Raw genomic sequence first — 27127 nt, 5'->3', positions numbered from 1 at the left:
TATGAAAAAAATATATAAGTAACAACATGTAAAAATTATAACTGAAAAAACAATATGAAATTATGGCTACATAACAATCACAATTATGTAAAAAATAAGTTTGCATATAGTCAAATATTGGAAGAGAATGTGGAAAAATGTAGAAGCAGCTTCTCTATTGCTATGGCAAAATTATGAGAGAAATATGTTCTGTTTAAAACTTTCTTTAATCATGCTGATATACCTATAAATCCTACTTTATTACATTGCTTGTTTGACTATCTTTCCAAATAAACTATAAGTTTTGTGAAGATGGGACAATGTCTCTTGTGCTCAGCATTATAGTGCCAGTTCCTACAGAATAATTCATGAAAAAATGAATGAAATAACATGGGAAACTTCATAATAAATACCCTCAAGATGGAGAGGGAAAGGAGACCACTAAAAGTAAGCAAAAGGCTGATCTGTACGTGCCTTTTTTTTTTTTTTTTAAGCTCTATTGATGGGAAAAACCAAACCAACCATTGAAAAATCTCTGGGAAGTCTTTATTTCCTCAAGACCACTGCTGAGATGCTCCTAAAAGGTGTGGAAAAAGACAGAGGGTGCTAGGTATTCCCAGGATTTGGGAGGAACACATGGAATCAGAAGGGACAGGAGCTTCATATCCTTGCCCTACCCCCAAACCCACTGCCCTTTGACTCTCAGAACTTTGCATATAATTATTGCTGGAATTAAGGGGTAGGATGTAGCAAGAGGGACTGGCTACCTGAAAAAAAGAAGGCAGAAAAAAATAGATCACAGAGAACAGTCTTTTTAGTAGGAACTTAAATTTGACACCATCCTAAAATCTGGCTAAGAAATAAATTTCCAGGTACAAAGGAAAATAAGAAGCTTTAAAGGAATTGAGCTCTGGAGTCAAAAATCCCCTTTCCTGACAACTTAAAATCAGTCTGAAATATACCAGAAACACCAGAAGGATTATAAATCATAAAAATATTATAAGTATTAACAAAAACACATAGGGAAAGGAGATTATCTTTAAGTTGTTTTTCAACCAACCTACGCAGCACCTGTCACAGGCCATACAGGCTCTTTCCAGCTTAAGCAATTTTTTTATCCATCCTTAGTGCTTTTAGGCAAAAGTGTCCTAATTGACTAATGGCTCAGAAAGTAGTTTAGCTACATAGAGAAAAGAGGCACTGAAGTAAGGAGAAAAAAGCACAGAGAAAGAAGAATCTAGATTTTAGATGTCACTCTACCTATTTCATGTTGTAACTATATACACAAATCACAATCTACCTGAGCTTTGGTTTCATAATCAAAACAGGAAGTTATACCAAATTACATCACAAGGTTAAGGTGACAATTGAGTGAGATGACACCTGCAAGTCAAAGTACATAAGAAATTATCAAGTTTTACTTATATGTATGACTTTATTACAGAATCCTAAATTTCCTTCCAGGGTCAAAGTTAAGTTGAGTATATTTTTTTCAACCAAAATGACTGCATAAGTCATCTAGGAGCTAAAGGAAAATCAGCCTAATCCTACTTTGCCAAGTCAACTGACAATTTATTCTTTCAAAGAGAAGACTTTTCATGTGGGCAAGTAGCAATAAGGAAGGACTCTCCTCTGCTCCCAATCTTAGGGCTGGAATTCCACTATTCGTTATTTAGGATCAAAGAAATTGTTCTATTTTCCAACTCCTTCTATGAAAAAGCAAAAACCTGTGAAAAGGAATTGCCAATAACCATTAACAACTTCTAGCTGAGCAAAGATTAATTTAGCCTACTGAAAATTAAAGGCTAGGAGATAGGGACACCGACAATAATCTGGCCTACAATTTCCACGAACCTCCTGACTTCGAGGAGGTTCCAACCACCACTGTGTCCAGCCACTAAAATTTCCTCCAAATTCCTCATTTCAGCTCCTAAAAATCACCAGACTAATTCTTGCACTGAAAAATAAGACCTCCTGTCCCAAATTGTTTCAGAAAAATATGTTTACCTCTGGAATGAGTGCCACCCAAGTCACAGGACATATGTCCATGGACTCAGAATGAAAGGTGTCAACAGGGAGAGAAGGCACAGAAAAGTAAAACAGCAACAACAACCACAACAAAATTCACCACCTCCACAGTTCTTACTATAATCAACAGCCCTGATACTAGGAAAAATATATTTGCTCCCCTAAATTCCTACTCCTAATAACTAGAAAAACTGCCCATGACAATACTTAAGAGGAAATTGAGAATTCTTCTTCATATCAACTCTCAATCCTACCTGTTGCAATAGCTTCAGTCCATATATATTTAAATCTGTGTGTTACAGTTTGCTATTTGACCTCACAACAATCCATGAAGAAAGAGGGGCAGGCATTATTACTACAATTTTAAGGATGAAGAAACTGAGATTCAGAAAAGGATAGCAACTTGCTATACCTGAATTCACCCAGACCATCTGACTCCAAATCTCCTATGCTTTCCAGAACATTATGATGCTTCTTGAGGTTTTTTGGTTCCCTTCTTTCCAAAAAGTATCAGTCTCAACCTTCCTGTCACCACCTTCCATGGCACTGTTCATTGGCTTTTTGTGTCAGAACCCAGAAGTTTCTGCAAGAGAATTTCGAGGTAGCATTAAAGAGAAATCATTAAGCTTAATATCCTTGGAAAACAAAGATGTCTGTTAAATGGCTGAAAGAACTGATATTCTTGTCCACTTAATATAAGCTTCCAACTAGATTAGCTATCCACCTAGTTCTATGACACCAGCAACTCTGTCTAGGAAGCTAGTAGAAAAATATACAAAATCCAAAGTCAAAGAAGTTTAGTCCTGGGTTCTAGTCCTGACTCTATCACTTCCTGGCTATGTGAGCTTGGGTCATCTCCCCATCTTAATTCCTTCATGCATAAAATGAGGATAACATTAATTATGCCCCACAAATACTATCATGTAGAGGATTAAATGAGATAATGAATGTGATAGCACTCAAAGAACAAAGCTATCTCAAAAATATCTTCCCCCAAGACTTTCAAAACACTAGTAATCAATGTTCTCTAAACTATATGTAACCAACTACTACAACCAAAATGAAAGAATATTCATCTAGGTTTGTCCTATTTTTTCTAAATTATTTTTAGTGTCATGGAAATCTGTCTACAAATAATTTTACTTGACTTGAAGTCTCCTACAAATACTCATATAGTATGCTGTTGTCAAAATCTGCTCATCATGGTGGAACACTTATTGAACATCTCTATGTCCCAGACTATGATTAGATGTTTTCAGTTTATTTCAATAGGTTCTCATAAGAACCCTTTGAGATATATTTTATTTCCTCTTTACAGATAAAGAAACTGAAGTTCAGACAGAATAAGAAATTGCCCAAGGTCAAATGTGTGTCTCTGTCATTGAAGATAAGAAACATCAAGGTGTTCAGGGGCAAGCAATTTGGAACACTGTTCTCTAGTGATTACACAACAAATTGATTAAAAGCATGGACTCAGAACTAGATTACCTGGGTTCAAACCCTGGATTCACTATGAGCTTTAGTTTCCTCACTTGTAAAATTAAGTTAATAATAATAACCTATTTAATAACCTAGTAAATAAGTTAATAAATCTGCATAGAACAATGCCTGTCATATACCCAATAGATTATGTATTATGATCATCATTTCTCCCACTCTGCTTACCCAAACTTTCTCTTTTCCCTGCCCTGAAACCTGTACACTAACTAGCTTAAATCTTCTCTACACACACATTACCCATTACTGTTATGCTTTTGCTTTCTTTTCCTTTTAAGTGAAATGCATCTCTCCTTCCTCATTAATCTAAATCTCCCTCAGCCTTGAAAGGCTAGCTCAGATCTACCCCTTATGTGAAACATTTTCTGACTTCCTCAGCCCACAGCAATCTCTTCCTTCATCTGAAAAACCCTTTATACTGTCAAACAATCTAAACTGTAGAACTCACTTGATTTCTAAAAATCACTTGATTTCTGAAGATAAATGATTTAACACAAATCCCTAATTTTTGAAATAGAAATTGAAGCTTAAAGACTTAAATTGCCTTTGGTGACACAAAAAGTTAACTGGCAGAGTAGACACTTGAATCTGGATATTTTAAAATGTGTTCAATGTTCTTTCTACCATACTCTCCTAATTTTTGTCTTCCTTGAGATTCTGCACAACTTCTCAAGGCTGAAAGCATATATTCTATAATTATCTAAGTATTTAGCTGGTTTTGTGGTCTTAATGGCAACTAACACACTGGAGTTAGATGTTTGCTGATTGATTAGCAGATCAATCTTTCATTGGTGCCCTTTTGTCTAATAGGTAAAGCATTAATTAGCACTCAACAGAATTTAAATTCTCACCATCAGGGAATAATAGGGGCTGAAGAGGGAAACATATCCACATGTAACCCTAGAGTTGTGTCACAGGGTCTACCACATCCCACTACATACCCTCAAATTTGGAGCCCTGCACCATGAGACTTGGGGCATAGGACACTCCAGCATGTCCCCCCCCACATACAGCTCCCTCTCTGGATTATTACTGGAACCTGGAAGTATAAAAGAAACAGTATTCAATTGAGTTTTTATTATGAATATTAGGGCCTTTCAAGGATTAGAGTCCACAACAGAACAAAAGGGACTTCAGTTGCCTCCTACAAAGTCCAAGCCTCTTTTTGCAGGATTACCTCAAGCTAAAGTTACTGCATAAAGTTGCTAGGTCTCTTGAACAGAGAAATAAATAAGAGGTATATATCCTGGAAAGTTATTATAGCTGTAATTAGGAGGACTGGAATGGATGAATGGTCCTAGACAGAAGGAAAAAAGAAAGAACTGACTCCAAAATTTGAGAAAGGCTCAAGTAAGCAAAGACACGTTAGTGGCTAGGCTGAAAGAGGGGAAGAAATCGAGAGTACATGGCTATTCTCCCAAGAACAAGCATGGAATGTTTATGCCCATCAGAAAAGGGTATGTTAGAGAGTGGAAGAGCAGGTTTATCATCAAGGGAGGCTAGTAACAATAATTAATGCTTTTATACCATTTTACAATTTATAAAAATATTTTTGGGGCCCCTGGGTGGTTCAGTCGGTTAAGTGTCCAACTTCGGCTCAGGTCATGATCTTGCAGTTTGTGAAGTTCGATCCCTGCATCGGGTTCTGTGCTGACAGCTCAGAGCCTGGAGCCTGCTTTGGATTCTGTGTCTCCCTCTCTCTGCTCTGCCCCCGCTCATATACTCACACTCTCTCTGTCTCTCAGAAATTTTTTCATAAGTCATTGACTGATCCAACAAATAATTATTGAAAACCTTCTTTGTCATACCAAATGCTGGGGATACCAAAATTAAAGTTATAGTCATTGTCTTCAAGGAGATCTCAGTGTTGAAGGTGAGAAGATGAGAAGAGAGACAAGTAAAACCTGATTATAATACAAGTTAATTGCTATGAGACAAGCAAGTATATTATGGTTTCTAACACAAATTGAAAGAACTAAGGAAGGAGTAAATCTAGTCTTGACTCTATTAACAGTCAACAACTGAACTGAGTCTTGAAAATTATTCAGGCAAAAACACAGAAGAAGCCTTTCAGGTAGTAGGAGTAGTAAAACATAGGGGCATGGCACATTCCATTAAACCTGAGTAGTTTGTCATGGCTATCAAAGTGGGTGGGGGTCAAAGACAGAACTGAAGAGGTAAGCAAAGTCAGATCATGAAAAGCTTACTGTGTATTTCAACATTTTTCAGTCACAATGTTGTTTAGTTCTCCAGAATTATCCTTTGGGTAAACCAAAAGAATTTTTTCACTAAGGAAAAAGAAACAAGCATGTTGGGTGGCCCAAGATGAGTATTTCATGCTGAGGGAAGAGAAGAACTTCAGAAAAATGAGCTTCTTGAGAGCTAAGTGTCAATATAATCTATGGAGGAGAACCTCAACCCTCTCTCTGACCCTCCCCTGTTCATGCTCTGTCTCTCCCTGTCTCAAAAATAAATAAAACGTTAAAAAATATATTTAAAAAAAAGAGTTATATTTGCAGTAAGTAAAGATGATTTCCAACATAATAACATATACTCTAATCCTAGAATACTTCTTCCTCACCATTGTTCCCTTCTATCCTTTTTTTCATTCTCTAGATCTCACTCTCCTAGGTTCAATTTGGCAAAGATTTACTGAACTCAAACTATGTGTCAGACACTCTGCTGGATGCTAAGGATATAAAAATGAGTAAAACCCTAAGCCTGCTGCAAAGAACTCTCTATCACATAAACCAATCATTGTGTTGAGTCCAGTGATAAAGATATCCACATGACTGAAAGAGGGCATGGAGCGGACAGAGATGCCCGATATATTCCAGGAGCTAAGAGAAGGATTTCTGATAAAGGAAATATTCATCTCAGTCTCAAAAGGTGAATATGCGTTTAGTCAAGAAAAGGAAGGAAAGTAGAAGAAAAGCAATTGCAGGAGGAGTGGACAGCATAAACAAAGGGAAGGAATGCCATAATGTGTATATGGAACTGCAAATAGTTCAATAATCCTGTAAACTGAAGTTTAGGGATGGAAATGGTTAGGATATTGAAGAAGTAAGCAGGGGTCAAATCACAGGAGGCCATGAACTTTACATATCAGACATGGGATAGGACACGAAACGCATTAAGCAAAGGAGTCAAAGAGTCACATTTGTATTTTAAATAGTTCATTCAAGCTATTAAGTGGAAATCATGATGAGGCATGCAAAAGTTCTAGGTGAAATTAATGAGAAATTGAAACAGACAACTAATGGTGTCCTCAGTTGAGACAGAGAATATAAGAAGAGCTGGAATAGGAAGGGAAGATAAGGAATTCAATACTGAAACAAATGACCTTGAGTCACCTTTAACCACCCAAATGGAGATGTCCAGCAGGCAACTAAACATACATGTAAAGATCAGGACAACGTTCTGGTCTAACGGTTGAGATTTGAGAACTGATTGCATTTAGGAAGTAACTGAAATCTTGAGAGTGGATGGACCAGGGAAAATATGTAGAGTGAAAAAGGAAATGGGCAGAAGATGGGGCCCTGAGGAACACCTACATTTAATGAGGTAAGCAAAGGAAAAGACCAAGAAGAGAAGGAACTTTAAAAAGACAGTATGAAAAAAAGATTGCCATATTCAGAAACCAAGGGACTTCCAAATAGAAGATAAACAGTATCAAGCCAATCAGTTAAAGTATAGACTGACACCTTCCTTTGGATTTAGCAATGAGGTAACCTAGCAAGAACAATTTCAGTATTATGGAAAAGGTAAAAGCTCTCAGTGCAAGGGGGCAAATATAGGATAAGGAAGTGGGGACAAGAGTGAGATTTCTCTTTCATATCTGGAAGAGTGATTAAGAAGGCAAAGAGCAGATTTTGCTTGTTCCTTTCTTTACAAGGATGGACCAACCAGTAGAAAACGAGAGTATGAAAAGAAGGAAATAGAAGGGGTGAAATTTAGAGCAAAGACATGGAGAAGGCTGGAGGAGATGGGGCTTTTTTAAACAATAGACAGTATCCTCATGCTCTGAAAATGGGATAAAGAAAATGAGCACTGAGGTAAGAGAGAGAAGCAGAAGAAGAGCATTTTAAAGGAACTGTGTAATAATAGCAGAGAATACTGAAACCCAAGTTACGTGTTCAGAAAGAGTGTAATCCAGAATATAGCCAAAGTTTAGGATTGAGAGAGTAGTGACAAATGAATCTGAAAAGATAAACTGGAGGTTGTAAATAATCCTCACAAGCAACAATGAGTTAGAGAAGAATGTTTAAAAGGAAATTAACTCTAGAAAATCAGTGAATGCTTTTGTTTTAAGAATACTCTGAAATTGGTTAAGCTTTGGGTCAAGTCATGATCTCATGATTCATGTGTTCAAGCCCAGCATCTGGCTCTGTGCTGACAGCTCAGAGCCTAGAGCCTGCTTCAGTTTCTGAGTCTCCCTCTCTCTCTGCCCCTCCCTTGCTCGTGCTCTCTCAAAAATAAGTAAACGTAAAAAAAAAATTTTTTTAAAGAATATTCTGAATGCAATATGAAAGATAGATTGAATAGGAGAAAATAATACAGGAACACCTTTTAAAGCCATTCTATGTTTCTCTCTTCCTTCATTTCTCCCTCTGTAACCACCCTTCCTTAATTAGTCACAAGTGAAACTGCAGCAGAGCTATTTTAGAATTCATTTATTAAATAAAATAAGGATTTATGTGGTCCTGTCCCTAATTGTTAATATAGCTGAGTCAAATGGGTAATGTTTCTTATTTAAAAAAACAAAAAAACAGACTAAATTATGTTTCCTTTCAAAAAATACCGAAGAAAACCTTCAAAAATTCTGGGTATGAACAGACTTCAATCTAAAAAAATTAAGATATTTCTCACCCCTGAAATGTGCAAAATAGATCGTAAAACTGCACAATAAGATCTGGGGAACTCAACAAAAGGACCAAGATAGGTTGGGTACCTGCATGTGGAAACAAGGAAGGATGCAACAATCACTAGTATGGCTCTTTACCCTTTACAAAATGCTTTTCCAAAACCTTGTTTTATTCAATTCTCATGACATCGCTATGAGATATATATGCTATTATTCCATTTTACACATAAGGGAATTTTTGTCTGTATTATTCCAGAACCCAAAATACTGTCTGGCATATAGTAAGTGTCTAATGAAAAATGTGTCAAATAGAGGGAAAGGGGGCTCAGTGAGGTTATGTAACTCTGATAGGGTCACATGGTTGATGGTGGAGCCAGGTCTCAACCCTAGGTCTTCTGACCCTTAGTCCTATATGTTCATATTGTTTCATGCTGCTGAAAAGAGAAGTGTAGACTGACTGAATATAATCATAATCTGCTTTGTAATTTTACATGAACTGATTACAATTTCAGAAATGCCTGCTGTCAAGCAACAAACAAGGCCAGTATACTTCCTCCCATTCATAGGCACGCTGAATGGGCATCTTTAGAGTTCAGAGATTTATGGTATTTGCTCACTTTATTCTTTCTATAGGTCTCCTGCCCTATTCTAGGTTACTTCCTTCTGCTGCATTGAAGTAATGTCTGCAGAATAGAGAAACCTTTTTTATCATCCTCTCCTCTCTCTGGAAAACTATATGTAGCCTTGTGGTATTCAATTGCATCTATGTGGAAAGCTAAAACAAAGAATGACAATGCCATCCAATGAGTATGCAGAAGGTCCTACAAGATTTAGAGGGGCACATATAGCATGAGTGCCATTAAACACTAAAAACAGTATGCAACTCTACATCCTGAGGCCACTACATTTAACCATGCCCTCACTCTCTTTAAGGATATGATCCTGGGGCACCTGGGTGGCTCAGTCGGTTAAGCGGCCAACTTCGGCTCAGGTCACGATCTCACGGTCCGTGAGTTTGAGCCCCACGTCAGGCTCTGTGCTGACAGCTCAGAGCCTGGAGCCTGTTTCAGATTCTGTGTCTCCCTCTCTCTGACCCTCCCCCGTTCATGCTCTGTCTCTGTCTCAAAAATAAATAAATGTTACAAAAAAATTTAAAAAAAAAAAAAGGATATGATCCTGAAAAAGCTGTGTATATATAAAATTTTTGTAAATTGAGTAACTCCAAAAGCAGTGGGGTGCTTACTATTTAAGTAAATCACTGGATTCTACTCCTGAAATCATTATCGCACTATATGCTAACTCACTCAGGTATAAATTTAAATATATATATATATTTTTTAAATTAATGAATCATATGGTAAATCATTTTGCAAAAGAAACAACATTTTTATAATAAAAAATAATCTAATTTTTTCTGCTGGCAAGTTTGTCTTTTGTGTGTGTGTAGGAATCTGGCAATCTGGGTTCAGATCCTGAAATTTCAGCTTAACAGCTTAACTATTTAATTACTTTTATGTTAATTACTTTATGATTAACAAGTGATTACTTTTATGAGTTTGTTTACTCATCTATGAAATATTCTTTCTACTGTTCAGGATCACTGTGAGAATAAAGTAAGACAATGTGTATGCATATGTTATATAAACTGCTCAGCACAGTGTATATGGCAGGGATCAAGAAATAAAGGCTTTCAGCCAATACTTCAACATACGTATACAAAAGTTCTTAGGTCTATCAGGAAGAAAGAAATTCAACCACATGTCCCCAATTCCCATCTTTGAGGAGGTAAGAAAGAGCTACTGAATGGAGAGTACTCAAAGATGAGCCTTTCATCCAAAGACATGTTTAGTCATTTATTGACCTATGCCTCTTCTTCCAAAGATTTACAAGCATTATGCCATAGAATAAATTATAAAGTTTTTTTTTAAAGAAAATAGCACAAAACTGTAACATGGAAATAATATAGTGCTGTAAAGGATCTTAGAGAATGTCTGTTTCAATCCTCTCATTTGACAGATTTTACAAAATCAACCAAGGAGGCAAAATAGTTTACCTAAGGATACACAATGGCACATTTTTAACGGCCTGATCATTTCTACCCACATCTTCATTTCCCAGGACAACCCACCTCTGTGTTCTCATAGTATCGTACACATGCTAATTACCATACTATAATAAATCCTATTTAAATATCTGTCCTCTTTGGGGCACCTGGGTGGCTCAGTCAGTTAAGCATCTGACTTTGGCTCAGGTCATCATTTTATGGTTAGGGAGTTCGAGCCCCGCGTCAGGCTCTGTGTTGACAGCTCAGAGCCTGGAGGCTGCTTCAGATTCTGTGTCTCTCTCTCTGCCCTTCCCCCCGCTCACACACTGTCTCTGTATCTCTCAAAAATAAATAAACGTTAAAAAAAATTTTTTTTAAATGTCTGTCTTCTTTCCTCTTGGACTGGAGGATCCTCATAAACAAGGCCTATGCCCAACTTATCCTTATATCTCCAGCATCTGGCTTATGTTAGATGTTCAGCTGCACTGAACATATCCCAGTTAACTGTTTTACCAATTTTAGAGGAAGGTATACAACTCTGGAAAACTTACTGTTTGGGTCTCCACTACTTCTTGCTTAGCAAGATACTGAAAAGGCTAATGTTATTAAAGATCTGAACTTGGTACAGAAAGACAGGAAGCAATCTCAAGTAGAGAGGGACACTGGTAAAAATGGGTCCCTGAAAGGAAGGTCATCATTGTACCACAGTCCAACTAACCTTATTATATTTTTGGATTTTGATTACTAGGCCTCTAAGAATCTCCTTCAACCACTTTACAATAACCTTTCCTGAAACAACAATAACACAAATAAGACAGTGAAATTGGTGTGAATATAGCATGATACTCGTGTGGCTCTTTTTAAAGTATGCATTAAAGAATTCTACAGAGAATCTTTAAAACAGACAAAAATAGTATTTTTAAGGAGAAAAAGGATTAATTTGAGGGATCTGCTTAAAGAGTGACTTAAGAGTAGAAAGACCTCTTTAAGGAAGATGCGGTCGCAGCTATAGTGGAGCCCTGGATGCCTTGCTCCTGCTCCTGACTCACCAGTGTTCACTCTTGCCCAGGAACAAGATGATCAGGAAGCCACTCCACAGTCATGGCTTTTAAAAGCACTGGGAAAACACTCAGGAACCAGAGGCAGGAATTCAACAATTCAGAATAACTCTAACCAGCCACAACCCGGTATCTTTGGAGAACGTATGTGCTGACTTGACCAGAGGTACAAAGGAAAAGAATCTCAAAGTGAAAGGACCAGTTCAGTTGCCAAGACTCTGAGAATCACTAAAGGAAAATCTCCTTGTGGTGAAGGTTCTAAGACTTGGAATCATTTTCAGATGAGGATCCACAAGCGACTTACTGATTTTCAGTCCTTCTGGGATTGTTAAACAAATTACCTTCATCAGGATTGAGCCAGAAGTGAAGGTTGAAGTCACCATTGCAGATGCTTAAATCAATCTTTTCAGTAAATTATATCAGTTATTAAAAAAACAAAAAGAGTAGAAAGAAATTTGAGTTGGAGTCAGATGATGTAAGTTCTAGTCTCCATTCTCTAACTTCTTATTGGTGGGCAAATCATTCCATTTCTCCACAGCTAGATGATCATTCAGGTTCTTTCGAGTTCAAATGCTATAATTATAAAAGGAAAAGTCTCTATCAGTCCTTGAAAGAATCAGGGATGGAAAAAGATAAAAGTTAGAAAGGTAGAAAGATAGCAAAACAGAGGGATAGAGTGGTACTGTGGTATAGTGGGGAGAGATAGCTTAGTAGAGAGACTGAAGTTCTAGATTCTAGTTCTGGTTTTGCCATTAACTAGTTAAATAACCTTGAACAACTCACTGTCCCCTCTTCAGATCAAGATTTCTCCCATTTATAAAGTACCCAGATGATCTTCCAGCTCTAACCATCTAGAATTCTAAGCTATAGCCTACTGCTCTTACGAACAATGACATTTTATGGAATCAGTGTGTTTATGTTCACCAGTCAGAAACAGGACACACAGACAAAATATTTAGCAGACAGAAACCTCAAACCTCATTTGAGCTTCCTCCCAAGTTCCAATTCAAATATTTTTCTAGAGCCTCTCACAAGCACTGGTTCAGACTACCATACTTTGAATTCCCCTATTCTTAATAATATGGCCAAGGTTGGACCATAAAAGAACGAAAGTAGGTGCTGCCTAGTAATTCATCAATCCAGTCTTTTCACGGCCTTTGTCTTTTCTACCACTGTACTTTCCTTATACTATCCATTCTCCGGACTGAGCCAAACCTATCTTTTTTTATTCGAATTCTTCAAGGTTCAATTCAAATCTCAATATTTCCATGAAGCATTCCCTTCCCACTTCTAGCCCGCACCCATTTTTCATTCTTTTAAACTTCTATAGTACTACACTGCTATGGTAGAGATTCAATAATATTTGTAAAAAGCTTATTAATACAACATTTCACACATAGCAGTTACCCAATAAATGACAGTAGTTGGTGTTGTTGCCACACCTTTAGCACTAATTACATACCGTTTAGTTCAGTGTATCTTAAATTTAATGTGCAGGTGAATCACTTAGAGATTTTATTCAAATGCAAATTACGATTCAGTAGGCATGAGGACCTGATAATCTGTAGTTTAATAAGCTCCTGGTTGATGTCAATGCTGTTAATCCAAGGACTATTATTCTTTGAATACAAGGGGTAGTTTTTAGTAAATTTAAAAAAAAAAATGTATGCTTATCTATCCATCTTGACAGAAAGATCTTAAAAGAGAGATACTATGTCTCCTTTTTCTTAGAATATATACCTTATACAGAGAAGATGCTCCATAAACACCTGTGGATTTACCATATCTGCAGTTTCTAGAACATCTAGATAGTCTCTAGAATGCCTGTGCTACACTGATTTTCAAACCAAACATTGAGAGATGCTAAGATGAAAAATTTCACTTCATCACTGTTATTGAAATCACTGAAAATGGAGTCAGGAAAATCTGAGAGAAAACTTACCTTTTCACCAGTGAGAGTGTAATATGCAGAAAAAACAACATATCCAAATGGACGCTTGTTCCTTGTTTAAACACAGAGATCATTAGAGTTCAGTGATTTTATTTTATTTATTTATTTTTTTAGAGAGAGAGAGCAAGAGCAGGGGAGGGGCCAGGGAGAGGGAGGGGGAGGGAGAGAGAGAGAGAGAAAAAATATCTTAAGCAGGCTCCATGCTCAGCGTGGAACCTGACTCAGGGCTCAACCCCACAACCCTGGGATCATAACCTGTGCTGAAATCAAGAGTTAGATGCCCAACTGACTGAGTCACCCATGTGCTCCTAGAGTTCAATCTTAACTGCACTTCAACCTTAGACATGAACCTTAAAAGAAAACATGCATTGTCAGGCAATATGTATATATTTTTAAAATATTAACAATAATTACTAATAAGGGATATAATGATCTTGATTTCATTTTTTAGTGAAGCAGATACATTTTTTCAATAATTCTTCACTGCACAATTAACCTAAAGATCTTTAGCAACCAATGAAAACACAGTTCAATCAAAAGAGACAGAAATATCCTCCAATTTTCCCATCAACCTAGTCAGTGGCAAAGTCCCCAAATTCCATTGTTCACAATTACACTGGTAAACATTAGAAGGAATCTTAATCTATATTAAGGTTGCTCTGAAGGCTGCCTATTTAAAGCCCTTCTTTTAAATCTCCAATTATTTAAATGCTTGTTAAAACCCTCTTTATTTTAGCATTCTATAATTCAGATGAGACTGACATTCTTAAATTCTACTGGGAAGTTACACTCTGACTTCCTAGTCAAGCATCAGGAAAATAATAGTAGGCACATATGACACCTGCTCACTGGTATCTAGACAGTTTAAACAATAAAACAAATTTACTAAAATTTGCCTTTAGAGCAAAAAGCACCTTGTTAAGGCACTCTGCTTGTCATAAGCAGGCACCTGCTCCTTAACTTACAGAGAACTTCCAATAAAACCATTCAACAATATTTAACTGAGATGTTTTTAACACATTTAGGCATGATATCAGACAAAATCTGCAATCCTGAGAATTGCTATTAAGCACAGAAACAGAGAAGCATCAAATGCTGTCAAGCACTAAACTCAAACTGGGTTTATGAGTTTTAATAAATCAATGTTATTACTTCAGAGAAAATTCGAAAACAGCTGGGAGTCAGCCCAAAGGAAAATGGCTTCTATTACTTCCATCAGAAGTCTAGTCTCCAGGGCAAAGCAAATTCTCTGGTTCATGCCGGGCAGGCAGTCTTCCTAGAGAATAAAATACCCAAGAAGAGTTTCAAATCTCAAGCCACTGAAGCAGTTAGTGATAAACACAAATCTACAGCAGCCACATCATACACGTACAAATGAGTGTCTTCCTACCTGCAGGTACCTAACTGGTAATTAAACCCAAAACAAATGACTTCAACAGGATAGGAGATCAGGACAAGGTACAGGAGTGTCAGATTCTTGCGTAAAAAAACGAAGCACCAATATCATTCCCATTTTTCCCCTCCTTTTCCTGGCCTTTCTTCAAGACTCATCTTTTGTGAAGCTTTCTCCTATAACTCTGGCTCTCCCATTCACTTCATTTATTGAATGCCTGAAACACTAGTCTGAAATAATTCTAGATTCTTTTTTGTTAACCATTTCATGTTTCCATTTTGTCTCCCCAAATGTGAGCTCTCTGTAAGGCCCCTACAGTGCCTACCCTATAGAGGGAGCTAATTATTAATATTGCCAATAATATAATAACAAAATAGTAAGGGAACATAGCATAGTGGAGTGGCACTACTGGAGTCAAACGGGCCTAAGTTCAAATCGTGGGTCTACTATCTGCTGGCTCTATGACTTGGAACACATTATCCATTTTTTGTAAGCCTCAGTTTTGTGGTAAGAATTTAATGAGCTATATATTAGAGCACCTAGTACAGGGTTTGACATATAACATATGTTCAGTAAAGCTTAGTTACCTACGTTTCTCACTTAATAAGCACTTGCTGATTTGAACTAAGAGTAATTACAGGGGGCTCCCTATGGTACCATCATATACTCTTAACTTTCTGCAAACACTCCTGCAAGTACCTTTGTCATTTCCTAACAAAGGTCCCTTAAGATTTTTTACTCCACTGTTCTGAGAAAAGGCAACTACGCAAGTCACCCAAATGACTATTCAAAGTAGTCATATTAGGGGCCAGCCGGAGTGCATCTCCACATCTACATCTCACTTCCATCACACCCACGCCAGTACTCCCTCCCTCCAAGTCTCCCAGTGAGAAAATGATAGAGAAAAGCAGTGAAGCAAGCCAAAAGAGGAAATGGAGATAAACAGCTCTGTGGTCCCTCTGTGCCTCACTCTCGAGAGGAAGCAGTTGGGTCCAGTCTGTAACCTCAACCCCTGTGAGAACGAAAAAAATAAAACCCTCCCCGTATTCCTGGGGCGGGGGCAACCAGGCTCTTGCCTCTTCATTTCTTCAAGCCCTTCACCAATCAATTCCACCATCACCACCCACCCCATTCATCCCCTGGGCCAACTTCCTGCTACATAAAATAGAACCTCTTTAAACTGATGTGTCTTAAATGAACCTCATTCAGCTTTTACCAACTAGAGGTAACATTTCCCCCCAGCCTTCACCATTCTAAGTTGAATATCCCTTAAAAAAAAAAAAAAAGAAAGAAAGAAAGAAAGAAAGAAAGAATTCTTGAAGTTGCCGTCTACTGCATTAAGGTAGATCTCTATTTGTTTGTGCCCCTTTAACGATCCAGAATATTTTACTTCAGTCATCTTTCCAGCTGGAAAAGGCCATCACTTCCACAACCCCCTCCCACACACATATTTTTTCCTAAAACAAAAACAAATGAAAAAATCCACAAATCCCCTCCCTGCTGCACAAAATACAAGAATTTTGATATTCTTAAACAGACTTAAGCCACGCTCCATGGGAACAAGTCTCTGTACACCTGGGCTTTCACATGTGTGCCTTGACCAACGTTGATGTCACTACGGATACAAGCCCTCATCCAGCCAGGTGAAATCTATCCCCACCACCCTCTCCCCGCACAACACCGATCTCCACTGCAAATTCACTCCGTGACTCACGATATAGAATTGTTGTTGGCTTTGAATGTTTCACCTGAGCTTTGATGTGTCTAGGCTGAAAGTCGGCTTCCTCTGCACCACCTCCCCTTCGAAAACAAACAAACAAAACTCTATTTTTTAAGATTCTTCCCTGTTGCAGAAAGTAGCTCTTTTTATGTGTCGTGAGGGATTTGAGAGAATCGAGGAAATATTTCACCTCAGGATTCACCTTTCCACCGCCCCCCCCCCCCCCCACGCACGCTCACCCGCCATCTCCCCACTGCGGGACCATGCAGACCCCCCCCCCCCTTCTCCCGGGTCCGAAACGTTTCCTTGGCGCCCCGGGACCGCCTTCCCCGCGGCCTCCACAGCTGCCCGGCAGGCCCCGGGAGCCCCGAGCGGCGGCGGCGGCGGCCGGGCACCTACCAGTCGGTGTGAGGCTCGTCGACGACCAGCAGCACCTTGGCCTTCCTGGCGGCGGCGGGCGCGGGCGCGGGCGCGTCCACCAGGCCGGCCGAGGCGGCCGTCTGCTTCACGGCTTGGGACAGCGAGCTGAAGAAGCTGCTGCCCACCGACGGCGCCGGGGCCGCCTGTGGCGCGGGTTGCGGCGCGGGAGCCGAGGCCGGCAGCGGCCTCCGCTCGGGGCCCGGCGAGGCGGCCGGGGGCGCCGACGAGGCCGAGGCCGCGCCCGGACCGGGGGGCGGCGGCGGCGGCTGCTGGGGCTCGGGCCGCTGCAGGTCGGTCATGTAGCCATTGGGCAGGTTGGCGATGAAGCTGCTGTCCGACAGCCGGCGCCTCAGGAAGTTCATCATCTGGCTTGAGGGGCTGGGGGCGCGCGAGGCGGCGAGGCCGGGCGGCGCGGAGGGCGAGACTGAGGCGGCGACGGCGGCTGGAGCGCTGAGGCGGCTGAGGCGGTTGAGGAGGCTGCGGCCGGGTCCGCGGCGCGCTAGCCCAGCAGACAGCCGCGGTGCACTGGGCCGGGCGGGCCGGGCGGCTGGAGGCTCCGCGCCAGGGAGCGGGCGGGGCCTGGGGCGGGGCCACTGCTCGCCCCGCCCCGCGCCGCAGAGCGGGCACCGCCCCCGACTCGCCGCCTGCGCGCCGGGCGCCTAAGCCGCTAGGTCTGGGGTCCTAACCCGCAGGGACCGCCAGGTCTCCCGCAACCTGAGCGGAGCTCTGTGGGGAGAGCGTGGGAACCAGTCATGCTCCCCGAAAACAGGGAAAAGGGGACCGAGACCCCTACCACCTATTTGGCTGGGGATGAAAGAGACAGGTCCCATCTGATATGGAGACGAAGGAGACTGTCCCCACGCTCTTTGGAGGGAAGAGAGGTGTCAGCCTCCCCACCATTAGTTGAGGAAAAAAGCCAGTCCCGTGACGCTGGCACGCGTACACACACACACACACACACACACACACACACACTCCCTGTAGTGAGAAAGAAAAGAACCACCTCCTTTCCCAAAGCTAGGAGAAAGGTGCCATCTACTCAACCTCCGGGTGAGGGAGGAAGGAATAATCTGCACCCACTAGCGCGCGCGCACACACACACACACACACACACACACACACACTCTCTCTCTCTCCCTCTCTCTCTCTCTCTCTCTCTCTCTCTCTCCTATGGTGAGACAAAAAATAACTAACTACCCCTTCCTCAATGCTGGGTGAGAAAGACATCCCTTCCATCCCAAGGTGACGCAGACATGACCTAGTGGGAAAGCAAAAGGTCATCTCCTCTACTTTGGGGAAATAAGGTAATAGATCCCTCCACCGGGTCTGCGGGGTGCATTTTTGGTGCCTGCACTTTAGGGATGGCTCACTTAAGAGCTCCTACTTCTCTCCCCCTCCCCATGAACCAGAGAAAAGAAGCTATGTGTAAGGCTGGGGATCCCTTGCCTCCAAGTGGGATATCTAAGGGTCCCCCACAACTTCTGTGTTCACCTGTCAGGCAGGGCTGCAGCCTATGGAGTACCAAGAAGTTTATCTCTTCAAAATTCTTCTATTTGTTTTTTCCAGTTCATTCATTGGCTAGATCTGTCTCCACCTCCGTGAAGACCTCTGATTATCACCTTCCATGTGCTCTCCCTAAATCTTGTATGACCTCTGGACCTTTGTTTTCACCTCTCATGAGATATACTTAATCCCTGTGTTGTATTGGTATTGGATTGGTGTTGTATTGGAACAGGACACCGCAGATATAGTACTTTATATTCAGGCCACTCTGGGTGATGTGCGACCTCAGGCAGATTAGCCTCTGAACCTCTTTTCTCTATCTGATAAAAAAGATAACACTTTAAATTTTTTTTAATTTGAGTATAGTTGACACACAACATTACATTAGCTTCAGGTGTACAAAATAATGATTCAACAAGTTTATATGTTATGCCACGGGGAGATAACACTTTTCAAAATTGTTACATACACAGAATAAATGAGATTGTGTATATATAAAGCACCCAGCACACAGTGGGTCTTCTAGTAGTAGTGGCTAGATTCTTATTTGAGCCAGTTCTCAGTATAATAATGCATAATAATGCAGTGGTCTTCCCATCTACCATGTGCCAGGCAGTGGTAAGAGCTGGATAAACTGATATGAATGGGAAATGACCCCTGTCTGTGGGAAGTTCATAATCTATATGGGACAGAGGAGAGTATGGGGAGGATAAACACAGGAACAATTAACCACAATAAGATGTGAGAAATGCTATAACACAGTTGGGCAAAGTGGGTTAGGGGCACCAAGGCATGAGGGAAGCATGGCTTCTCAGGGGGCACCTGGGTGGCTCATTTGGTTAAGTGTGGAACTCTGACGCTGGCTCTGATCTCGAGGTTTGTGAGATTGAGCCCCACATTAGGCTCTGCCCTGACAGTGCTGAACTTGCTTGGGATTCTCTCTCTCTTTCTCAAAATAAATAAATAAATAAACTTAAAAAAAAAATGGCTTTCCCAGAGGAGGTGACATTGGAAGTGGATCTTGAAGCAGCTGTAAGAGTTTACCAGCAGAGAAATGGGGAAAGCACTCAGAGAAGGTATGGAGGAATGCTAGTTGATGACTCCTCCAAGAAGCCTTCCCTCAATCCTCCAAGGCAGACTAAGTGTTCATTACCTATGCTTGGTTTTGTCATAGCCCCTTAAAAATTATAATGAAATATTCTTGTGACTTGTATGTAAGATTTTCAAGGATAGGATTATGTTTTAGCCATCTTGGACCCCAATATGAAGCACAGTGCTTGGCATGCAGTAAGGACTCAGCTGTTTGAAAGTTGAACTGTAATCTTACCCAATTCAGCTCTTATGTCTGTTGGAGAATAAAACTGATATGTCACTGATAACTAAATAAATTCAATTTAGGGTATCGCCCTTCCTGGAAGTATTTTTTAGAGTGTCAGATGAATCTTTTACAAAGGTATGAATCTCTAATGATGGGATTTCATATACAGTATCACTTCGATTTTTCAGATGTGTGGTTATCTTTTTTTTAATGTTTATTTATTTTTGACAGAGAGAGAGAGACAGAGTGCGAGTGAGGAAGGGGCAGAAACAGAAAGGGAGACACAGAATCTTAAGCAGGCTCCAGGCTCCCAGCTGTCAGCACAGAGCCCAACGATGGGGCTTGAACCCATGAACCGCGAGATCAAGACCTGAGCCAAAGTCGACGCTCAACCAACTGAGCCACCCAGGCGCCCCCCCTTTTTAAATTGGGTTATCTTTTTTATATTTCACTAAGCAGTTCCCCTTAACCATTAGGGGTGTAGTATATGTATAATATTTTTAAATCAACCAGTTAAAAAACATGTTGTGAGTACCTAATACATACAGGGTATTATGCTAAGCACTCAAAGGTAAACAAGATTCAAGAATGAATAAAACCCAAGTTATGCCCTTAAAAAGACAGCTCATAAACATGTGAACACATAACCAGCAATAGCAGGGCAGTCTGTGAATGACCAGAAAGTGGAGCAGGCAGTGAGTGTTAAAAGAGCCAGAGGAAGAAGAGATATTTGAGGTGTAAGAGGATTTCACAGAGGAAGTATGGCTCAGGCATTGTGAAATGGGTGGAATTTAGATACCCAGGACAGGGTGGAGACGGCAACCAAGACAGAGAGGACAGGAAAAGCAGAGACAGAGAAGCTGGACTAGGCATGTGGTGAAAATGTATTGATCTACTCCTCAAAGGCAAAGACCCCACCTGTGTTATCACTATAGCCTTTAAGCCTTGGAATAGCACCTGGCATAAAGTATACCCTTAAATATTTGTAAGGAGGCTCTGAGAGGCTGTACTTGTATGTATGTTCATGTTGTTAGTGTCTATCCAGCTTTCTTTTTAGCTGGCAATCACCTCAAGGTGAGGGATTCTGTCTTCTGTCCCACTCAAAATGTTCTATGAAGCCTGATATAACACCTAACACACAATTAGTGTCCCAATCTTGGGTGCGAGACCAGAATGTTCCCAAAGAACTACTTAGGTTGAGATTGCTTCATTGAGACAATGTAGGCCCACAAGACCATTGAAACATATTTATTAAATATTCCATGAATTTATTGTTATTTTCTGGTAGGTTTAAATAAGGATATTATTCTTATGGAAAAACAGACTGTTTTCTTATAATTGGGAATGTGTGGTCATTAATCAGTTGTATATGAGCAGAAGATTTTGATTAGTTGGCACAACTATAAATCACATCTGCTTCAACCAGTATTCTCCATACTCTTCTGAGTCCTTGCCAAGAAGTGTCTGTGCAGCATGCAAAGACACGTGCTTGTAAGTGGGCTTGGGTTTTTAATGAGCTATAATGAAAATCTTTCCCTTATCCTTACCTGTGGATCCAGATTCCAGGGGCAGGAAGAATACAGCACTTTCAGTCTATCATATGTCCTGTCTTTTCTCTGGAATTGAAGGGGAAGCAGGCCTTGAAAATTCTACAAAATATACAATTCTGGCACTATTTAGGCCTTTTCTCCCTATCTCCTTCTGAGACCAAGCAGCCATTCCCAGCTCTAGGCAGAAGGCATTTCTCTCAGAGCAATCAGTGGAAAGGCCTCCCCCACCTTTCTGAATCACTCAATGACCAACTAAGCCAAATGTCAGAATTTCAGAGGTCTCTACTAGTTTTAGAAGCCCAGGACTGTGTAATGCTCTTCCTTGCATAATCTTTATCTTCCCATTGAGTTGTAAACACAGGCACACATCTGGTGACTGCAGATCAAAGAATCCTGCTAAAATCAGGAATGAATTTAAATGCTTTATCGCTTCTCTGATTTCTCTCTTCCCCTGAACAACAATGCAGCAAAGAATGCTCACAGGGAGAAAGGCAGACAGAGCTCAAAAAAAGAGCTTAAAGGAAAAGCTGACACACTAAGCCACCTGACCAAACACTTGTTGTCCAGTGTTCTCTCAAATGAGGGAGTTTGCTAGAACATGCCACCTTTGGTCCTTGCTCACGTCTCAGGATAAGGGACCCCATTCAGACCCCCTGCCCTAAAGAGATGTAGAAAGAATTTGAAATTCAGAAACTATAGGTCCCATCACTACTTGGCTTTGCAATTTTCAACAAGTTGCTCAGTTCTCTGGGCCTCTTGGCTTTGCAATTTTCAACAAGTTGCTCAGTTCTCTGGGCCTCTTACGTAAACAGGGAGGGACAGGTGTGCCTTGGGTCTCTCATGAGATAATATAAGAACACTTTGAAAGTGAAAAGCTTTACCAGAAAAGGCATCAATATTGCTTTCCACACGTATGTTACCTGTCATTTGGAGAACCCAACTGAATTGACTTTGTCACCTTCACTCAGGGGCCTTTCATGACATCAGCCCTGTGGATGCCTTCCTCCTCCACCTGTTGATAGAGAACAGCTGTGTGCCTGACACTGCATTCTCCATAGGTGGCCATGTCAGCTGGGCCAGTGTACTGTAATTAGGAATCACACAAATAGAAGTTTAATTCTTAAATCTACCCCACGGTAACTGTGTAACTTTGAACAAATCACTTTCAGCCTCAGTTTTCTCATCTGTAAAAGAATGGTGTGATTATCATAATGACCTGGAAGGACTACTACCAAGGCTAAATAAGATCAAGTATATGAGTGTACCTTATAAGCTGTAAAGCACTGTGCAAATGTTAGCTATTAATATTCCTGACGCCAGGGGAATCACAGAACTCACCAGCACAACTAAACTACAAAAAAAGGACTCTCCCCACACACACTTATCCTAAAGCCACGCACCCAAGAGATTTCATGAAAAGCATGAGGTGGGTCCTCTGCAGCTACTCCCAGGCTTAATCACACCTGCTAAAATGAATGCAACAATCCCTTCAACTAATGGCTTCTACCTCCCTGGGTGACCTTGAACAATGCACTTCTCCCTCCAGGCTTCCATTTCCTGACCTGGAAAATGAGGGAGAGGGACCTGAGCTGGGTGATCCCCAAGGTCTAGTGTTGTGAGATTCTGTGAGCGGAGCCCCACAGGGGGAAGTAAGCATCTGATGTCACCAGGCTGAGCCAGGCAATACAGGGGCTGAGTCTGGGGAGCAAACACTGAGCATGGCTTTAGGAAGAAAGACAGAGAGAGAAAGAGAGAGAAGCAGAGGCACCCAGGAAACTTCTAAGTCCAAGTCTTTCCCTGACCTCAAGGAGTCGGAGATGGTCCCCTTGCCAAGTCTCCATTTCTCTGACAGTATTGGGGACACAATAATGACTACAACTGATTAGATGCTGACCACATGCCAGAAACTGCTCATGTGTTATCTCATTTAATCTCTCTCAGGGGAGGTGTTAAATATCCCGTTTTTGCATTGAAGCAATTAGACTTCAAAGAGGTTATACCAACTAACATGAAATCTTAGAATTAAAAAATTGTGGAGATGGAAGGCAGGTCTGGTTGTTTGCAAGGCCCATAAGATTCCCCATTAGAATACTCTGGCAGGCCCCTTAGAAAGGTGCCATTCATCAGCAGCTTTCCGAATAAGTACATTTCATTGGAAGCCATGGAAGAAATAATGTGCCCTCCTGGGCTCTCAGCTTCCCTGTCATCTCCCTTTGCCCCAAATCCTGCAGATATAGGAGGCTTGGCATCCTGTATAAACATTCCTGCCCTCAGGAACAAGCTGGCTTCAAGCAGAAAGAATCAAGCTGGTGAAACACCCCTTCCCCCATACACCCTACTCCCACTCCCACCCAGCTTGGACCACAACTCCCCACAGAGCAGCTCCGGCCTCTTGTGGGATGCGGGTGTATTGTTTGTTGCTATGGTGATAGAGGAACATTACTGTCATGCACAGAGGAGCAGCACAGAGTCGGTCTCCCCCGCCTGAGAAACTCAGAGGATTCATCAGAGGTTGTTTTCTAGTAGCTTCCTCACACCACTTCATGGATAAGTGAAAGAGCATCCTTTCCACTTAGCATTCAACCCACCCCAGGGATAACACTGAGCTTTCTGTGCTGAGTGGGTGTAGAAGACAACACCCTGTCTCTACTTGGTACAGTTCCTCTTCAAGGAGGCTCCTGCCAGGTAGTAGGAAGAGATATTTACAAGATGCCAGTGAATGAGCTGTTGTGTTTATAATCTTTTGAATACTCTTAGATTGTGAACCAATTAGATTTTTAGTGTCAACCCCCTGTGGGTTTATCCTCTGCCTCAGCTGCTTATTAGCAAAGCAATCTCATGCAATTTATTTAATGAGACTCAATTTATTTATCTGTAAAGTGGGGTTAATCACTCTTTGCAGAGTTTCTGAAGAAAATTAAGTGAGATCATATATGAACAGTGCTCAAAACAATTTCTGGCACATATTCATGACAGCAATTATTTTAAAGAGGGAAATATAATGAAACATATGTTCTGAATTGGAGACAAATATTTGAATCCCTCGTTCACCACTTAATAGCTTAATAGCTATGTAATATTCTGAAGTCAATTTCATTTTGAGTCTCAGTTTCCTCAGGTGTAAAAGGACGAGGTCAGGAGAGATTCATAGGCTCAAAGTCTATGATATTCTTAAGTGAAGATTTATTTTGAAGGTATGGTTATAATATCTCTGCTTGGAATCTGAGGATCTGTGTGAAAAAGAAAAGAAAAAGACATCCACTTCTTTATTGGTGAAGTGGCATAAATAATCAATGGCATTCTTTCTTTCTTTCTTTCTTTCTTTCTTTTTTTTTTAAAAGAGAGAGAGAGAGCGTGGGACAAAGGGGCAGACGGAGGGAGAGAGAGAGAAAAAAAAAATCTTAAGCAGGCTCCACACTCAGCACGGAGCCCTATGTAGTATTCGATCCCACCACCCTGGGATCATGTCCTGAGCTGAAATCAAGAGTCAGATGCTGAACCGAATGAGCTACCTAGGTGCCCCAGCATGACTTCTTAATGTAAGTGTCTACACATTGAGAGTACATTTCTCCCACCCCCACCCTTGACACCGCATTGTATGAGTTCCTGCACAGCTGTCCCTGGGGAAAGGTTCCTTAGTGCCAGGACCAGCTCTGAGCAGATGGCCCCATTTCTTCTCTCGAAAACAGCCAGCTCCAGGGATCTGAGAAAAACAGAGTCATAGTCCAAGGTCGAATGCTTGACTGTTGTTTTAATGAGTGTGATTCAGCCTGAAAGCCCATCAGCACTTTCTCTTCGTCCCCTCCCCTAAGTCCCAGGGTCTGCAGGACTCTGCCAGGGCTGGAGGCCCTCTGGATAGCTGAAGACACCTGTCTGGCTTGCCTGTCCCTTGTTCCTGATCAGGAGTGGGTCAGTTTTCCTATTTCTTGGTTTTTATCTTCCTACACTGCCAGTGTCAAGAGAATGTCTTTTCTCATCTCCAAAATAGCATCTGGTCCATTTGAAGCAGGCTAGCAGTAGGCTTTCTGCCAGCATTCTCATTTCTTGGAGGATGGAAGGCATTCCCCCATCCAATTATCTAAAAGTCCCTCTGCCTGATGATTCAGCCAACCCCTCCATCAGGAGCCAGTCCTGGTTATCCTAAAGTCACCTTGAACAGATCGATAGTAATGATCGGTTCACACATTGCCTTGAATTCTTACAGCTCTACAAGGTAGGATACATACTCTCACTTAAATAAGGAAACAGAGGCTCCAAGAGGGGAAAAGACTTCTCCAAGGTCACACAGCCTGTCACAAAAGAGCTGATATTGAAACTCTATTTCACAATTTTAAGAGAAAGACTTAAACATTTACTTGCCACTTGCTTTTCCTACAAGCCACAGTGAGCACTTTGGAAAGTGCTGGGGACTAGTGAGCATGGCAGCCAAGGGTTCCAAAAAATTACCCCATATGTCATCTCTATTGTGCTTCCAAGCCTTTGCCCAAGCTGTTCCCTCCACTTGAGACACCCTTCCCCATGCTTTGCAGCATGGTGCAATGGGACAACCACAAGCTTTGCAGAAAGTAGAGCTATTTTGGAATCCTGACAGTACCATTTACAGATTTATGATCTCAGCTAATTTATCTAATATCCCTGAGGTTTTCTTCTTCTGTATAGTAGGACTATCTACCTCATAATGTTGTCATGAGGACTCGAGCTAAAAGGGCCTAGCATGGTGCCTGGTAGTTAGCAGGTGCTCATGACTATAACCAATCCTTCCAAATGCAGTTCAGGCACCACTGCCTCTGTGAAGCCTTCCCTGACTATGCCTCCCTCCTCCATGCCCTAACCCATGATCTCACAGTTGGTGGGATCAAACCCTGTGTTGAGCTCCGCACCAACAGCATGGAGCCTGCTTGCTATTCTCTCTCTCTTCTCTCTCTGCCCTTCCCTCCCCTCTCTTTCTCTCTCTCTCTCTCTCTCTCTCTCTCAAAATAAATAAATAAATAAATAAATAAACAAACATTTAAAAATATAGTAAAGTACATAAATAACTCAATTGTAGAACTCAGCAAATGGTATTGTAATTATTGGATCATGTTCTGTTTCCTTCATTAAACAGATCTTTCTGGTGGCAGAGATTTCAACTAAATCATCTCTGAATCCAGAATGCTTCATCCAAGGCCTGGCAGGAGGAAGGAAAGGCAGAAGAAAGATGAAAGAATAAAAGGCAGAACGAAAAGAAAACAAGGCCAAAGACTGCTTATGACACCTGCTCAAAAAACAAAACAAAACAAAACAAAACACCCCTCAGTATCCAGGCAGACAGGAAAAGCACCTGGTCCTTCCCCAGCCTTTATGCAAAAGCCTCCCAATTCGCCCATTGACAGAAGCCAACAACAGGATGAGAATATCAATGACTGAATAGGAAGCTTCAGATGAGCCCCACATGGAGAGTGGAGACAGGCAAGTGGTGAGCGCGAAAGCGCAGCTGCAGAAAGGAAAATTCAGTCTGTGCAGGCGCTGGGGATAGACAGCCGCCAGGGCCTGGCAACAGCACCGGCTGTTGAAAGAGCTCCGCCCACCTCCGGAGACAGCGGCTGCATCCCCCACAACTCCTTGGCCTGGTCTGGCCAGTGATGAAGGCAGCAACCAATCGGTAGGAAGGCGGGAGGCGCTCCCAGGTGAGGGCCTGAGCCCTATAGATAGCACTACAGAGCTGGAGCTTGGAGTCCCAAGCCTTGGCCAAAAATATTAGGAAGGAGGAGATGAAGGTCTTCAGTCTCCCTCCTCCCCAGACAGTGCCCTTACCCGCCACCA

General features: G+C 41.3%; 1 protein-coding gene and 1 pseudogene across 1 annotated transcript in view; one reads left to right on the top strand and one right to left on the bottom strand.

The window, feature by feature from the left end:
* The window catches only part of SYN2 (synapsin II), a 196111-nt gene extending 178666 nt beyond the window's left edge, over positions 1-17445 (bottom strand). The window contains exon 1 of the mRNA XM_019428129.2: positions 16934-17445. Coding sequence (XP_019283674.1) covers positions 16934-17319 — 386 coding nt within the window. The 5' untranslated portion in view covers positions 17320-17445. The remainder of the gene's footprint in view (positions 1-16933) is intronic.
* LOC128775685 (40S ribosomal protein S20-like) lies at positions 11514-11866 on the top strand (annotated as a pseudogene).
* Positions 17446-27127: the final 9682 nt, after the last annotated feature.

The sequence above is a fragment of the Panthera pardus genome, unplaced genomic scaffold (genome assembly GCF_024362965.1).
Source record: "Panthera pardus isolate Hobbes unplaced genomic scaffold, ASM2436296v1 HiC_scaffold_8, whole genome shotgun sequence".
NCBI classification, from domain to species: domain Eukaryota; kingdom Metazoa; phylum Chordata; class Mammalia; order Carnivora; family Felidae; genus Panthera; species Panthera pardus.
The sequence above is the reverse complement of the archived record's forward strand: the minus strand, read 5'-3'. Positions and strand labels throughout refer to the sequence as shown.